This window comes from Bubalus bubalis, chromosome 4 (assembly GCF_019923935.1).
Source record: "Bubalus bubalis isolate 160015118507 breed Murrah chromosome 4, NDDB_SH_1, whole genome shotgun sequence".
In the NCBI taxonomy this organism is placed as follows: domain Eukaryota; kingdom Metazoa; phylum Chordata; class Mammalia; order Artiodactyla; family Bovidae; genus Bubalus; species Bubalus bubalis.
In genome coordinates, this window is record NC_059160.1 from 96,995,880 (window position 1) to 97,012,661 (window position 16,782).

The 16,782-nt window shown below is 41.5% G+C and overlaps 1 protein-coding gene across 2 annotated transcripts; it reads right to left on the bottom strand.

The window, feature by feature from the left end:
• Positions 1 to 162: 162 nt before the first annotated feature.
• On the bottom strand, positions 163 to 16,462 carry NUDT4 (nudix hydrolase 4). Of its 2 annotated transcripts, none has more exons than XM_006070219.4 (5): positions 15,978 to 16,462; positions 5,855 to 5,965; positions 4,980 to 5,024; positions 3,142 to 3,229; positions 163 to 2,956 (listed from the first exon to the last, which is right to left on the bottom strand). In XM_006070219.4, the coding sequence occupies exons 1-5, from the start codon at positions 16,074 to 16,076 to the stop codon at positions 2,754 to 2,756; spliced, it is 546 nt and encodes a 181-aa protein (XP_006070281.1). In that variant the 5' UTR covers positions 16,077 to 16,462; the 3' UTR covers positions 163 to 2,753. The 2 variants fall into 2 exon arrangements, with proteins under 2 accessions (XP_006070281.1, XP_006070282.1); XM_006070220.4 differs by having other exon boundaries at positions 3,142 to 3,226; positions 15,978 to 16,461.
• Between the last annotated feature and the right edge of the window lie 320 nt (positions 16,463 to 16,782).

Below are 16,782 nucleotides of genomic sequence, written 5' to 3' on the forward strand. Positions count from 1 at the left end.
GGTGAGCCCTTTTACGTTAGTTAATTCCACTAGTAAGAATCATAAAAAGGAAGTGTATAAATAAACGACTAGCAGAAAATTATATGGCCATCAATGGGAAGACAGTAAGTAAAGCTGTTACTGTGGAACACCAGACAAGTTTTCACTTTGACAGTGCTAAGCTGTGTTAAAAAAACTCATTTCCATTTTTTATTTGATGTTTCCAAATATAAAAAAAGTCAAGATTCTTACACCAATTATCTCAAATGAGACCATGCAAAGCAAAGTGTATACAACAATCATTTCCCCTTCAGTTCTGTGTGATTGACAGAAAATTGAATGGCATATGCCTGGTTGAAAAATTTCACCAGTTTACAAAAAAAAAAAAAAAAAAACCACCAACAACCCAGCAACAAACATGCAAGCCAGTTGCTACTTTGTGTCTACAAGTTACTTTATAAACTTTTTTAATCAGGAGGCACAATGAACTGAAAATTTTAGCTGCCCAAATTTATCTTGCTACCCCACAGAAAGCATAGGTGAGAGTTCCAACACTCTGAAAACTCTGGAGAGTTGAGCTAGTAGACACTATTCACTATTCTTTATCTACAGTAGGGTCAGCTCTTGAGTCTGCAAAAGTCGGCTTTTTCTCTTAACAGAAATAAGTCTCCTTAGGGCCTTTCCTCTAGGAAATTTTGCTAGGCTGGGTTCCAAAAGAATAGTCAAGTGTGAAATTTAAAGTGTGACAACTGAAGTATTTTGATGCATTATACAAATTTTTCCTAGTTGCACAGACTAAAGACAGGTGGTCTGCTAAACAGCACTGAAGAAAATCCTGACCCAGTGGTACTACTTACTCCAAATGTTTCTGACCAAAGAAAATTATACAACAATATTTATAGGCTCACTTTTAAGAAATGGCTGACATTAATACTGTACATATTTTACATGTCAAATACATAGTCCAAGAGTTTATAAAATAAGTTCATGCATTATTACCTCTAATATCATATACAAGATACCCAGCCCCCCTCCCCCAGTACTTCTGACATTTCAGGTGGACACAAGTCTTATATACAAAAACAATCCAGTTCTCTCTGCTGCGTTAAGTATATAATTTAAAGAAACTTCAGAGATTACTGAGAAAAAACTACAAAGTGTCAATCTGTGGGATTTAAAATGTTTCCTTTAAAAAAAAAACAAAACACCTAAATACATAACCTCTGTACAAAGAAAAATATAAAAATTCTGGATGATCATGTTTGATCACATTACATAATTTAGGATGAAATGTCATTGGTTAAGTTTTTTTACTTTACTCATTCCTTTGACAGCATTCATTTGTGAACTAATATTTATATTTAGTTCAGCTGCATCTACGGCACAAGATCTCATTTTCAAAACAGTGGCACCAATTTTCCTTAAGTGTAACAGTATTCTATTTTTAGCAGCAATTATGTTTTAAAGGTTGACAATTTAGAGAACAAATGTGTAACTATGCTTACTTTCTACTTTATATTCACCAGTTATGATGTTTACAAAAAGCTAATGTCTACATATGGAATCATCTTTCACTTTACCCCACCTCATTTCTCGCTTGGTCAGCAAAGTACAGACAAGGTATTCATGTGTTTCTGTTAGGTGGGATTCTTGGATTTAAGTGAATATAAAGACAAGTGTAAGACAAATTCTTTGTCCAGGTATGTTCCAGAGCCCCAGTATTTAGTTATATAATACCTACTGACCAGCTATAAAAGATGAGATGTTCTAAGGTGCCTTAACAATCTAGGTCTGTAACAGCTGAACAAGGCCATTTCACTCAACTGTGATGCAGTCAGCATTGACTGGCCTTTACCAGCAAGTTTAACTGATGTCACTAAATTAGAAAACCAAATGTTTTTAAAATTAGTTTACACTGAGGGATGTATAGTTCTCATGTATTCTGTGTGAAGAGAGATTATGGATAAAGGGAACTGGCCATGGAGCATGTTAACTCAAATTCTAGGAGTACAGTTTTCATGATAAGATGTTATCTACTACATGCAATTTGCTTATAGTACCTGCTTAACAATCACTAGCTCAATAGAGTCCAACTTTGTCTTAAAGGGACTGTTGAGTCCCTTTACGGGAATTGGCCATATCAGGTGATGTAATACCACTTGTGAAAATTGAGACAAGTTTGACAAATTCCTGAAAATAGGGTCATATAGAAAAAACAGTCCAAATCTGGGATCTATGAATTAAAATTGTGATCCTATGAAATAAGTTTTGGGTTCATGGACTGCTTTAATATCAAGAATTATTGTCATAAATTCCCAAAACAGAAGGATTTGTTGAGTATGTGAAAATGATTTTGTGCGTGTGTGTGTTTTGTAAATGACAAAACAATCTGAGGGGGGAAAACATACCCACAAATAAGTTGATGTGACAAAACCCACAGACTGATAGCAAATGGACAAACACGGAAGAACAAAATGCTGTGAAATGCCAACCAAAATAACATGGTGGGTGGGTGGACTGGAGTAAGGGGGGTACAGTTAAGGCATCTAAAAAAAATTCCACATGGCTTTGGCTTATTAAAATATTTTACACTATCTTTTTTTTTTTTTTTTTAAAGAAGATTTGAAAGCATCTGAAAAACATGCAAATTGTTTGAAAATCCTGCATGGCAAATTCAGACAGTTTGCAAGCGTCATTCAGATGTTTGTCAAGGATAATAAAGAAGCCTCTGCCCACAAGACTGCACAGGGTGGAAGAGGTCTTTGCAATTCTCTCTATCTTACACTAGACGGCAGCCCAGAGGTCTGTGCAGCAGTTACAAACAAGGTGTTACTGTCTGCAAGGGAAGGGACTGTAGAGTTTCCATTGGTGGGAGAACAACCCAGCTTTAGTTTTTCCAGATACTCTGCATGTACAGGCTTATGGCACTGGAGAACTTTGATGGCATCTTCTACTTTGAACCACTCTCTCTTCCTTCCTAAAAAACACCAAATGAAATAAAAATAAAAATAAATGAAGTTAACTTACAATTGTAAGATAACTCAAATTGGGAGAGGTATATTGATCTTCTCTAAAAAGCAGCCAAAAAATAAGATGCAAACTGAATATACATATGTAGTATGAATTTAAAGAATGCAGATAGCAAAAGGAAAGGGAATTTACCTATATTAACAGAATCTTCCCAGTCTTCTAATATTTCAGTGACAGTAAGAACATAAACGTATGTTCTGTGCTTTCGGTCTTGGTTCTGCTTGAATATAAAGAGAAAAGCATTTTAATCTACAAGAGCTAGTCATGTACACGTTTCGAGTGAAGAATTCAGCACGGTGTATATCAGCATGGTTTACCTGCCAACACAGCCAAGTGTACTCAGTCCTACAACCCTCAGCAGCCGCATGAATTTATGTACGACGAAACATGAACAGACTTACTAACCTAGACCAGGGCCCCTCAACCTTGACCATCTATTTCATCACCCAGGATGCAGTTGGTTTCTTTTTTTTTTTTTAAGAGACACTGATTCAGTTAGTCTGAGAGGAGGCCTGAGTACGTAAAACCTTCCTGGTGAACTATGCACAGCGGAAGTTGAGAACAGTACAAGGATAGTGCATTTCTAGAATGCCATGTCCTATATGCGCCAACTCAGTTTTTACTCCTATTAAAACTGCCACCTAGCCTTGTGTTTAGGTTCAAAATCAAACACAAGCTGGCCTTAAAGGAAGGGGCTCACCTTCACCTTGATTAAAGGTAACCTTGTTTGCTATAGTCTAAGATGTCAGACAACTGCCCTAATTGTTTTTTACCACAAATCTCCCGAGTAATTCACTCATTCAGTATCTTATGTCTTTGGGAATGAAAGAGAACAGGAATAAAATAGAGGCCTCTCTCACTTAAAACATTATGCTTAAGGATCTGTCATCTTAACTCTATGCCTGGAAAATCAATACACTTATTTGCTATGTTCACAAACTAATCAAAATCACCCTGGTAACTAGGCAGGAACATTCTAATTTTCCCTTATAGTTTTCTAAAGGGAAAGGTACACTGATTACCATTTTCTGTTCAGATTCTATGAAATTTAAATAGTATTTGTAAAGCAGTTATTACTGTTGCCTTCCCATGTTACACAAACATGAGAAGTTTTCTTTAAAAATCTTGTCAGCATATTCACATATGTACTATTATGTGTACCATGGTTACTCAGTTACAGAAAACTCACAATGTTTTTCAGTTTAACCAGGAGATGGTGCTATTTAACTGGGTAAAGCAAGTGGTGAATTCTGGAAAATTATGAACTTTACTCTTTACAGGTACTGTATTCTGGGAGTCATCAATTCTACCAGGTGCTGTACAATCAGAATTTTTTCTGATTTCTGAAAAAGGCTAAAAGATAAAATCTTTAAGGACTGTATATTTATAGTCCTATCAGCAGGCTTAAAGGGTATCTTGGAGAAAAAAAAATCACAATGTGTCTGATATACCATGTATCTAGGTCTGAATCTTATATGAAAATATATTTGAGAACAGCTTGGGTCTCATGACCTGACCTCATTTCTCCCCACCTTCCATGGAATACTTGTTACTTTCAAATTTCCTCTGCACAAATTCCATTCTGCCTCCAGCAGTAACAAATTATAGCAGAGAATTCTGTGCTTCTAGTGTCTAGTCTGTGCATCTGAGTTTTGCATCCTCACGGTGTCCTTTTAGGATAAAGTTGTTATGCATATCATCCAGTGTTACATGCTGAAGGCAAAGGGTTCATTTCTAGGCAGTATCCATGAGAGACCTAAGCCCTTAGGTGATCCTGAGAATATTGTAGTAATGGTATATGAAAGTCAAGCAGCTTCCACTTCCCTCCCTCCTAAATCCTTATGATTTCCTTGCCTACTGGTAGCTTCAGAGGAATATCTAGTTCAGGCTGCTGCCAGATTACCTGGCCTGTTAGGAAGGAAGAAGTCATTAATTCTATCAGCAAGATGAGGATTACTTTTGTAACTCACCTCAAATATGCCCAGGAGTCTGCCCAATTTTCCTTTTACTCCAGCCTATTAAAAAAAGACAAAATATAAAATTTTTATGTAACAAAATTTATATGCAAGTTGTTTTCTCTGTTACCCTTCCACTGCACAGTCCTGTTCCTTTCACCTGGTGCTGTGACAGACTGAACTTCAGTGTGCGCCACAAACCCAGAATGAAAACTAACAGGCTGGCACGTGCTTTCTCTGAGAATGCTTATCCCTTAAGACTCGTCTCTAGAAAACCTTTTCAATTACACACCAACACCCAGTGAGAACCTCATCACTCACTTCTCATTATGCCCTAACTGCTGTTCAAGAAGTTTTTATGGCACTTGATCTATGCTGTTTTGCTCCTGAGTAAAAGCAAGTTCCATCTCCTCTCAGCTGTGAGAAGACAAGCAGGTCAAGTGTGCATCTGTGCATGTGTGTGCCCTCATTTCACTGAACTTTAAGACAAAGCTAGTAAAATAAGAGCTACTGGCTTCCTGTATGTATGTCTGAAAATGAATTGATGCACATGATGAATTTTTTTCTCTGCATTTTTGCTCGGTTAACACTGACCTTGCTTTGGGGCAAGGCCATCACGTTATATATTGATCACTGATGAGACTAACTGTTATGTAACTGTGTGTTATTCAGCTCTGGGGGATTTCCACATTGATTTTTAACTATTTTACCAGGTAGAAAAAAATAATCTGCTTACCAAAGTGCTAGCTGTAGTCACACGCTTGAAAATATTGAGTTAGACAACCAAACAGCACTGTGTGACCTGCCTGTCCTCATGCCTCTTCCTCGGTGTACTTAGCAGACTGCCTCGTTTGTGAACCTTACCCAGGATGCACAACTCTCCGTCTTACCTCTTCGTAAACCTCCCTCACAGCAGCGCCATCAGGCTCTTCCTCAGGCTCCATTCCTCCTCCTGGGACAATCCACTGGTCTGGATACCGACTGCTGCTCACCAACAGGACCTGCAAGCCCGACCATAACTGTAAACCCCAGCCCCAGAAGTACTACGGACATTCACATTTATTTGTTCATGCTACAGCAGCAGAGTTGGGCAATTTCAACAGAAACTGTATGGCCCACAAAGCCTAAAATACTGTTTGGCCTTTATAGGAAACCCTGAAAATCCAGGTCAAGAACAGCATTAAGCTTGAAATGTGCACACAGTTATAAAACAAACGAAAAACCCCATATACTGTATTAATACAGAGTAGTATCCTGCCAGTTCACTTTTTAACAGTATCTGAAACAAGAAGTAAACATCCATCCTATAAGTGAAAATTTGTGCACTAGGTTAGGTTGGAATTTACCCAAGTTGAGAGGACGGGAGTGGGGAAAGACTATGATAAATAACCAAATGATGTTTATGAAAGTGCAGGCGTCTTGACCAACTTGAACAGAAATGTCTGCAAAATTACTTAGTATATTGCCTTCAAGCAAACGCAAACAGTTCTCTCCAGAAATTAATCAGCTGAGAGCAAAGCTTGATCCTCAGTGCAGATTCTGGTTTTCTGACACTGTGCCAACTGACTGCCCAGCTTTGTCCCTACTGCCAGATAAAGGGCTGGCCCTTGGGAATTTATAGCCAGCCCAGGGTTCACCTACAAGAGTAAGCTTCAGAACCCAATCTGCCCAAACGGAAACTTCCAGGCTGACACCAGTTTACAAGTCCCACCTTTCCCCCAAACCTCAAGAAAATTGGGTTGGGAGATGAGGGAATAACTTCAAGTGCATAACTCCCCTCAATCTGAAAAGCGGCAGCACGCCTTGGCTATAGACATAGCATCACCCCATAGTGGTGGATCAACTAACACTCAAGGGACCTGAGCACTGTTTCTCTCAATTCTGATCTGGACAGGCCTTTACTACAACACTCCTCCAAGTATATAACAGGCAGAAAAGAGGCAAGTCCAGAGAAAGCACTGTAAATTAACAATTGACAAAGCCTTAGCTAAAGTACTAATGGGGTTTCCCAGATGGCTCACTGGTAAAGAATCCACCTGCCAATGCAGGAGACACAGGTTCGCTCTCTGGGTCAGGAAGATACCCTGGAGGAGGAAATGGCAACCCACTCCAGTATTCTTTTGGGGAAAATCCCATGGCCAGAGGAGCCTGGTGGGCTACAGTCCATGGAGTCACAAAGAAATCAGACCTGACTGAGCACCCCAAGTACTAATGGCTGACACTGAGGGCACCACCAAGTCCAAATATAGAAATTCTGGTAAAGTGAAATGTAAGACCGCCTTAAATTTAAGCTTTCTTAGTTACAATGTCCTCCTCTGCAAAAAGAAGTAACTATCCTTGCAAGGCTGTTGAGTGTTAAGGAGTATAACATACCTCAGACCCTAGCCTACCTGAGTAGGCCAAGCACACTTGGCCTCCCTGTACTCACTACAGTGAGTACTGCTGGCCATCACAGCTGGATCTTCTGCTTTCCCACCAACTGAGTTGGATTCATCTGTCAAGACAAGCTTGTTCCCCAGATTTTGCCAGTTGCACTTGTTTTTGTAATCACTGAATGTTAATGATAAAACAAGGGCAGGAAGTAGTTATCAAAAAGGCTCTGCAAAAATCCATTAAAGATGGGTTGTTAAAAGTTGCTATCAAATTAAGTATGGCTAAGATTACTTAAAAAAAAAAAAGACTGGAAGAAGGAAATTTTTAAAATCTAGAAAGTTAAAATCCTACTTTATACAAAGTGAACTGCAAATCAGATTTTGCCTTTGGATTTTATTCAAAAAGTATACTTGCCAATTGTCTACGGTATTCAAAGGCTTTGACCCTGTATCAAGACTGGCAAATGAATATGTTTTTAAGTTAAAACAAAAAATGTTTAGGTACAAAAGTGTTATATCCTGTATTATGGAAAAAGTAAATGGTAACCACCAGTTCTGACCACAGAGCTGGAGGCTTCTTTTCCTGGTTCCTAGGCATGAGTTAGGGATAAACTGGTTTCTAGTATCTGGATAAAATTCTTACTGCCTAATTCTATGCTCAAAAAGGAACCTCCTTGATCACCTTCATAATGGAACAGGGTGGTGCAGAGAACTAGCCATCAGAAAAGTACATCTTCAATGAGTAAACAGGGAGTTTCAAAACCATCAATATTCATAACGTTTGAGTTCTGAAAAAAAAAATGAAATTCAGTGTCATGTATCTAGGTCAATGACTAATATGTTCCTATTTGACCACAACAGTCTTTAAGAGCTAAATTACATAAGGTTAATAATGTTGAAAAACCATTAGTACAGTCTGTGTCTGTTTTTGAACTAACACTTAGGCTTCCAATTTAAAACCAAATCTTTATCTACAGGATATCACTGTCATATGACTGAACTTCTCTTCCAAATGATTTAGCTGAGAAACCAAGAAATTGTGCTGCAAGAGTCCTCTGACATTCCAAAGTGATTAAATTTTATCAAGCCATTAACTCCAAATGTATCTTTCCCAAAATGATCAATTTTAAATGAGTAATACCTAAGGTATAGCATCCCAATGTTTAGATGATCAGTATCTAAACAACTAGCTTAAGAGATCTGATAATGAGCCTTTGGTGATGGTACAGATTTGGAAACTGGTATGTTATTAAGTACTTGCCTACTCATCTTGAGTACCTGGGAGTGCAGATGAGGTCAAGGCTGTGTGGTAGGGGAAGGGGGTGGGTGGGATTAAGAAAAGAAATCTGAACAGTATAAGCAGAGACAAGGACAGTTAAAACCCCTACTATAGACTGGAAGAATCTAAACCCACACCACAGAGTATTATTACTCAGTATCTCCCTCTCAATTCCTGCAAAGCCATCTTAACATTCTGTAACAACCCCCGTGTGCTAGATCTACAATGCAGCTTTAGGATACAAACTAATGCTCTAAGAAAGGTGTTTCTAAAAACAAAAACTTCTAGAGGAGGGTTCTCAGACTATCCACACTTTTGTCTCAAAATAATGCTTATCACAATTTTTAAATTCTATAGCTGCATTAACCTTTACAGACTTCTTTCTACTCTCAGACAACTAAAAAGTATCCATAATTTTACTGGCTTCACAGTCCTAGGTTGGCTCTTAGATGTCTGTGATGCAAAATCTGAGAGAAAGTGGTGAAATCTGCTGGAAGTTGTGCAAGACAAAAGGTGTGCAGCTGCTATGAGGTAAGTCTATTGATATCTGCCACTAAATATATATATATATGTGAAAGAATATATTTATGTTTTAGGTTGGAAAAAAAGTTCATTCAGATTTTTCCATAAGATGGTACGTAAAAATCCAAACAAAATACTTCTGGCCAGTATTTGTTGTCGTTCAGTTGCTAAATCATGACTGACTCTTTGCAACCCCAGGGACTGCAGAACACCAGGCTCCTCTGTCCTCCACTATCTCCCAGTTTGCTCAAATTCAGGTCCATTGAGTCAATGATACTATCTAACCATCTCATCCTCTGTTGCCCGCTTCTCCTCCTGCCTTCAATCTTTCCCAGCATCAGGGTCTTTTCCAATGAGTCAGCTCTTCACATCAGGTGGACAAAGTATTGGAGCTTCAGCATCAGTTTTTCAATGAATATTCAGGGTTGATTTCCTTTAGGATTGACTGGTTTGATCTCCCTGCAGTCTAAGAGACTCTCCAGTATGTTCTCCAGAACCACAGTTCGAAAGCATCAATTCTTCGGTACTCAGCCTTCTTTATGGTCCGAATTTCACATTTGTACATGACTACTGGAAAAGCATAGCTTTAACTATATGGACCTTTGTCGGCAAAATGATGCCTCTGCTTTTTAATATGCTGTCTAGGTTTGTCATAGCTTTCCTTCCAACCCCAATAGTACTGTTATTTATGAAAGAAATGACCAAAGCTTTAAAATAAATGGTACTACTGCAGTAACAAAAGATAGGTTACAAAAACTCTTTCAATAAGAGGATACACTAACAGCTGACAGGTCCATACATTGTCATTCATAGGTTTTAAATTCTCTTTCAACTACTTTTCTAGACCTATTAGATTTTGTGCGTCTGACAAGATGACAAAGACGAAAGTAGACACTTAACTTTCCAGATAAGCCAGAGCTGAGACCAAAGGAAAGATTTATAAAAAGGAGGCTAGTCAACCCACCAAGTTGCAGAATTAGACTTGAATCACATTCAAACCCCAACGCCAATGGCATTAGAGTGGTGAAAAGTGAAGACACTTCTTCCCCAATTGGACCTGGCCACCTTCATATCAGGATTCCTCCTACTACACTATCAGAGCTTATCCCTCTTTTCATGTATTGGTCAATTATCAGAATAAAATACTATTCACTTGGCATTGTTGAGAAGTTATTTTTCATATGTGTTTTTCTTAGATACCCAATGTTTCAAGATTTGGATTAGAGGTATTTCTCACTTTTAGTAGCAATAGTATAGTGATAGTCAACTTGGAACCAGCCCTGAATTTTGCTGGACAAAGGTTTGTCTGTAAATTGGAATAATATTCCAATAATATTCTATAATATTACTCTATATCACCCAAGTCCTCCTCACTGAGGGATGTGTAAAAGCGTGTAAACTAGGATATGCTGTTCGATGTCTACATAATACAGCCATGCCCTCAGAGGCGGGAGGTACATGGGACTGTTGGTTTCCTACACCAAGGGGCCCCAAATTGCCCTTCGTGGTTCAGCTTTTACCCTTACAGTGGCTCTTGGTCACAGCCTGCCTCCAGGAACAAGAGAAAGTGAAAGCTGCTCAGTCCTGTCCAACTCTTTGCAATCCATGGACTCTAGCATACCAGGCTCCTCTGTCCATGGAATTCTCCAGACTAGAATACTGGAGTGGCAGCCGTTCCCTTTTCCAGGGGATCTTCCCAGCGCAGGGATGGAACTCAAGTCTCCCACATTGAAGGTGCATTCTTTACCATCTGAGCCACCAGGGAAGTGAACAAGTAGTCACTATAAATTACCACATCTTTCTCAGAAAAAACAAAGTTATTCAGAGAACCCCTTAAGTGATCCCTAAATATAAGAATAAAGAATTTTATTTTGCAAATTGTATCTGTATATTTGGAAGCTGTTTTGGGGTTGTTGGTCTTTCTCTCCCACATTATCACTAACAAGAACAACATGAATGGTTAAAACTATCTCGATTGTACTTAACGGTTTCATAGGCATTTGGCCAAAATTAGTGCAGCAGTATATTAGGAACATCCACTACGCACACATACATTTTAAAAGGTAGTAAGTTACAATAATAGTTAATATATCCACTAGCCACTACCAAGTTCTATTACTCAGCAAACTGGTACTACTTTTTGGGCTACAGAGGCAGAGTGCTGTCAGATCAGAAATAAAGACACATTCTGTGAAAACATATTTAACCCAGATTATATGGATTGGTAGATCATGGTAAGCTGGGTTGACCATGACTTTTTTCTCCCAGCATGTTAATGTTCTGAAGTGATGGGATAAACTTTCACAAAACTGGAGAAAGCCTTGGTGATATACCAAAATTTTTATAAGAATAAAAACGGATGCAAATCGTACATGAGGGCCTTCCCTTGAAGAAGTGGCTGATTGGGTAGGCTAAGCAGCCCTTCTCTAGGTCTAGGAAAGCTGCAGGCACAGATGAAGGAGGCTGGTGACATCTCCCTGCAGTTAGAAAAGGCCACCTTTGGATAGTTAATTCTGATGAAAGTGGTTTCTATTTGAAGTAAGAACCTTTAGGGACTCAACGCTCTTCATACATGTCTGAAAAGGCTTATTGATTCTAGGGGTTAAAGTACTAGTAGAGAGAAGCCGTAATATTTCTTAGTAGTAGTGTTAGTTGCTCAGTTGTGTCCAGCTCTTTGCAACCCCGTGGACTACAGCCTGTCAGGCTCCTCTGTCCATGGGATTCTCCAAGGAAGAATACTCGAGTCATTTACCACTCCCTTCTCCAGGGGATCTTCCTGACTCGAGGATGGAACCTGGGTCTCCTGCATTGCAGATAGATTCTTTACCATCTGAGCTACAGGGAAGGCTTAGTTTTTGTTTATTAGAGCTCTGGTTTAGAGTTCCACAGGTTTCAAGATGACTGGCTCAGCGAGCTCACAAGCCAATTACAACAAAAAGTCCAAATGCAAGTTCTTAAGACTGTATGTTTCTCACTTGCAACTGTGCCTGGATTCCACCCAGGATCAAGTCATTCTGTTTCTCTCTTTAGAATTCTATCCTATTTTGCTGCCAGATCATCCCCAAACTTGAATACATCTAAAATTGAAATACAGCAAGCAACTCCTTAATCTTACACTGAAGGTGCTCTTCATTTTTCAGCCACTATTTTTTCTCTGCTCTCCTAAAGCTACAGTTCAATTAGACCACAGCCCCAAGTCTTGCTCTGTTTATGATGTTTGGTCCTTCCTTACCCACTCACTGAAATCCAACTCCGAATGACTCATTCTGCATCTTAACTCTGGAGCACCTCATGGTACTTTTGCCTGCATGCTAAGTTGCTCAGTCATGTCTGACTCTTTGCAACCCTGTGGACTGTAGTGCTCTTGGCTCTTCTGTTCATGGGATTCTCCAGGCAGGAATACTAGAGTACTAGTAATACAAGAATACTAGAATACTAATTTTGCCCTTTCCTACTCCAGTGGATATTCCTGACCCAGGGATCTAATCCATGTCTTTTTGTCTCCTGCACTGGCAGGTGGGTTCTTTACTGCTAGCACCAGATGGGAAGCCCGACAGTACTTCACCAGCACTTTATTACCTTTTATGGGCCTCCCTGATGGGTCAGAGGGTAACGAGTCTGTGTGCAATGCAGGAGACCCGGGTTCGATCCCTGGGTCTGAAGATCCCCTGGAAAAGGGAATAGCAGCATCCCACTCCAGTACTCTTGCCTAGAGAATTTTTTGTGGAGCCTGGAGGGCTACAGTCCATGGGGTTGCAAAGCGTCGGATACGACCTTTTTTTCTTTTTATATCAGTCATCTGTCTAACCTCCTGCTATACAGAGCATGTTCCTTAGGAGCCGACACTTTTCATCTTGCAGCCTGGTTCCAACCATCATATATGCAAATACATTCAATGGAATCCATTTCAGGTTCCCTTTTGTGAATGTACTGCCCACTTTCACTGCAAAGGCAGAGATCCCAGCTCCTCTATGGAATACTTATTTGTTGTCTTGACTGGAAGCCCAGCTGTCAAAAGTTAGGGTGGTTCCCCATAGAAATAACTAGTTGGAGAGGATCAAATGAACAAGAGATTTAGAAATAAAGGGCCTGGGTTCAAAATGATCTGCCAGCTTCTGTGACCTTGAGACAAGTTCCACTGCCTAATTTCTTCCTTTACAGATGCTAATGTTTATTATCTAACTCAGGGAAGAAAGAGATGCAATGGGAAAATACATAAAACCACACCCCAAAGAATAAAAACTGCTGTGAGAACACCCTTCCGTCCTACAAAAACCTATTCTAAAGTCTACTTAGAACCCCTTAAGTAGAGAGCCAGACTGGAACACTGCACAGCTTGAGGGTCAAAAAGCAATTACTATTTTATTTCACTTTACACTCTAAACACAACTACAGAAACGAAGATCCTGAAGATCTAAACCAGACGTTAAAGTTGGCTGTGAATTATTTAAAGAATTCCAGAGCCTTCCCTCAGAGCATATTCTCCAACAAACTGATTGACTTGGTTTCGCAACCTCCAGGTTATCAGATTTACAAAGTTTTACGTAATAAGCTTATCTAATAAATTCTTCAAATCTTGCTCTTTATTTTATAATGGCACTGGTCTCTTGATTCCACTAGAGGCTAGGAGTCTAGCATTTATTACAGTAGCTGCTAATGCTAAGTCATTTCAGTCGTGTCCGACTCTGTGCGACCCCATAGACGGCAGCCTACCAGGCTCCCCTGTCCCTGGAATTCTCCAGGCAAGAGTACTGGAGTGGGGTGCCATTGCCTTCTCCGTTATTACTGTAGAAACAATTTCAAAGCAGAAAACCAACTCATTTATCTGCTACGATCAACATCTGATGCTATCCTCAGACTCTTGCTTTACCATTCACACAATACAGACCGTTTCAATTTCCTTCCATTTCCCATATTTTCCCCTGGGAACCTTCGTTTTTTACAAAGCCTGAATTCCACGTTCACATTATGGCAAGACTTCAAAGTCACTACTTTGAAAAGTCTTCCAAACTCAGCCTCGGACGATCTCACTCATTCAGCAAATCTTGTGTACCCAACTGCTCTGGGCCTAGCCCTGTGCCCAGAGCCCAGCATCAGCAGGGACCAGATGCTGAATTCCGACTCTACCATTTCCTAATTACCTCATTTGGGCAAAGTACTTCTGCTCTGCAACTGTCTCCTCACCTACACACCTGCAGTAAGAGGAGTAAATGTAACAAACTTAAAAGTCTTCAGGCAGTGCCGAGCACCTAGTAAGCACTCAACTAAGAAAATAATTACACAATAGTGAGCCAATCAGATAAGATTCTTGACCTATCTTGATCACTTCTGGTAAGTGTATTATTTTATATTTAAAGTTTGCTTTGTGCTAAACGTGGTCCTTCCCTCAAGGACCTTCTAATCTTTTTAACAGAATGCACTTAAAAAGCCCTTTGACTTTGTAAATGCTAAAAGCCATTCTCTACTTTCTGGCTCTCCTAAACAGGCCCAGCCCCAAAACATCAACTTCTCTAGAAAACTCCTTTGGAATTTAAGTTTAAATTCCAATAGAGACCCCCAACTGAGCAAGGGATCAGCACTAAAAGGCTAGGTTTCTTTTCAAAAAATAGTCTGAAAAGCACCATTCGGAGGTACTTTGATTTTTGTTAGCATGACAATATAAGCCGCTGAGAGTACACTATGTCATACTCATCCTAACTACAGGGACTAGCAATAAGGAAGCCATTAAATTCCCACCTCCAGCTTTAGCTTAATATTTTATTGGACATAATTGGATATGGAAGCAGAATTCAATGCTTTTCCTGTCTAACCATTTAGAAGTGGCAATGCTACAAGATTTTATCAGCTACCAATCGACTACTACTATTGCTCCACGCAAAATAAAACTACTGAACCATTTTTAAATTAAATAAGCGAAACAAAAGTAAGTATAAACTGTTCTCCAGAAAAACCTCAACGGCCTTACTATCAACCCAATGCTGATGAGTGAATTAACAGAAGACTGCTGCTTCCTCTTAGAACAAGAAAGACTGCTTCTCGCCAGATGTCAAGAAAAACATAGCAAAGAAGCTCTGATAAATATGCAGAGGTAGAGACTACCATCGGAAAATGGCAACTTTGCCCACCTCTAGTCCCCCTTCTCCCTTCTGGTGATTCCACGTTTTTCACTACCCATCATTCTATAGTCAAAAAACTTTAAAAGAGGAGGTTTTTTTTTTTTTTTTAATCCAGTATAAATACGCCAAGTGCTTGTAAACTAAAGGATCCACCAAAAAGTGGAACTGACAGAACCAGACCGAATGGGTTTTTATTTTAAAGCACGGGGACTGTCTGGATATTCCATAATCATGCCTACATTCATCTGAAGCCACAAACTGCTATTTCAGGGGAGAGGAAAATATAATAAGAGGCAGAAGGGCTGGGGCTGCAGCATTCACGCCATTTCTACTCTCTGTTAGCACTCAAGGTTTTATTTGGTTTCACGCTCCATTTGCAGGTTAAAGTGGTGACTCCCGCCAGGCGGGACCAAGATGGCCCGGGACCCTCCAGGGGGCCAGGAGGCGTCTCGGCCTCCCGTCCTAACCACGACCCGGTGGGAGAGCGCAGGGCTGGGCGAGCCCCTTTGTTTCCACAATCAACCCAGAGAAAGGAAGGAAGGAGAGAGGGAGGGCGGGGGCTAATCCCTTCCAGCCCTGAGGCTAAACGGAGGGTCTGCTGGGAAGGGGATGGAGACAGGGAAGGGCAAGGGAAAAGACCTCCCATCCCGGCCAGCCCGGACTCCCACACCAACCCCGCCCCGGCGCCCTAGCGGAGGGGACCAAGCGCGCCGGCCGCCCTCACCTCGTCCTCCTGCTCGCTCCGGAAGCACAGGCACGCCGCCCGCTTCTTGAAGCCCTCGCGGTCATAGGTCCGCGTCTGGTTGGGCTTGAACTTCATCATAGAGGCGGGTTCTTGCTGCCGCTGCTGCCCCGGCCGCCGCCACCCCGCCGGGCAGTGGGGTCGAGGGCGAATCGGGACGCAGGGAAGCGAGGAGGCGGCGCGGGGAAGGGCAGCGAGGCCGGGTCAGTCCCGGAGCAGACGACCGCAGCGACTCCGGGCAGAGCGCGAGCGTCGGTCACTGGAGCCCGGGTGCCGGGGTGGAAGCGCCGCCTCTGCTCGGGCGTCCGCCGCTCTCCATGGAGCCCGCCGCACGCTCGCCTCCGCTCCCTCCTGCTGCCGCCTTCGCTGCCGGAGAAAGCGAGGCTCCAGGCTCGCGCCACGAGGAGACAGTTGCAGGAACTGGCGCCGACTGGGCAGCAGCGCCGCGGCAGCTTCGCACCGCCCCCTTCGCCGTATTTAAGGGGCCGCGCACGCCCCGCCCCCCCCCCTCGGCGCACCGCCCTGCGCGCCTGCGCGCCCGGAACCGTTGCAGCGGGGGCGGGGCCTCAGCCTTCAGGCGGCAGGATTTCGCCGGGGCGGGAGGGAGGGCTGGTGCTCCGCCCCAGCGCGGGAGAACCGGGCTGCTAGGTAGGTGCCAGCGAATGGAAAGAAGCAAAGACGTCTCCCCCCGTGTTTATAAGTCCCGTAATATTACCTGCGAGGACCTTAAATAGCCTCTCCACGAGCAGGGCCTAGCCACATTCCTCCTCGGCAAAATCGCTCCTGG

Excerpts from the sequence above, each read along its gene's own strand:
- NUDT4 (XM_006070219.4), bottom strand. The coding sequence starts at position 16,076 with ATGATGAAGTTCAAGCCCAACCAGACGCGGACCTATGACCGCGAGGGC. Across the intron at positions 5,966-15,977 it reads GGAGCGAGCAGGAGGACGAG|GTCCTGTTGGTGAGCAGCAG; the intron begins GTGAGGGCGGCC and ends TCGGGCTTGCAG. Across the intron at positions 2,957-3,141 it reads GGAAGATTCTGTTAATATAG|GAAGGAAGAGAGAGTGGTTC; the intron begins GTAAATTCCCTT and ends GGTGTTTTTTAG.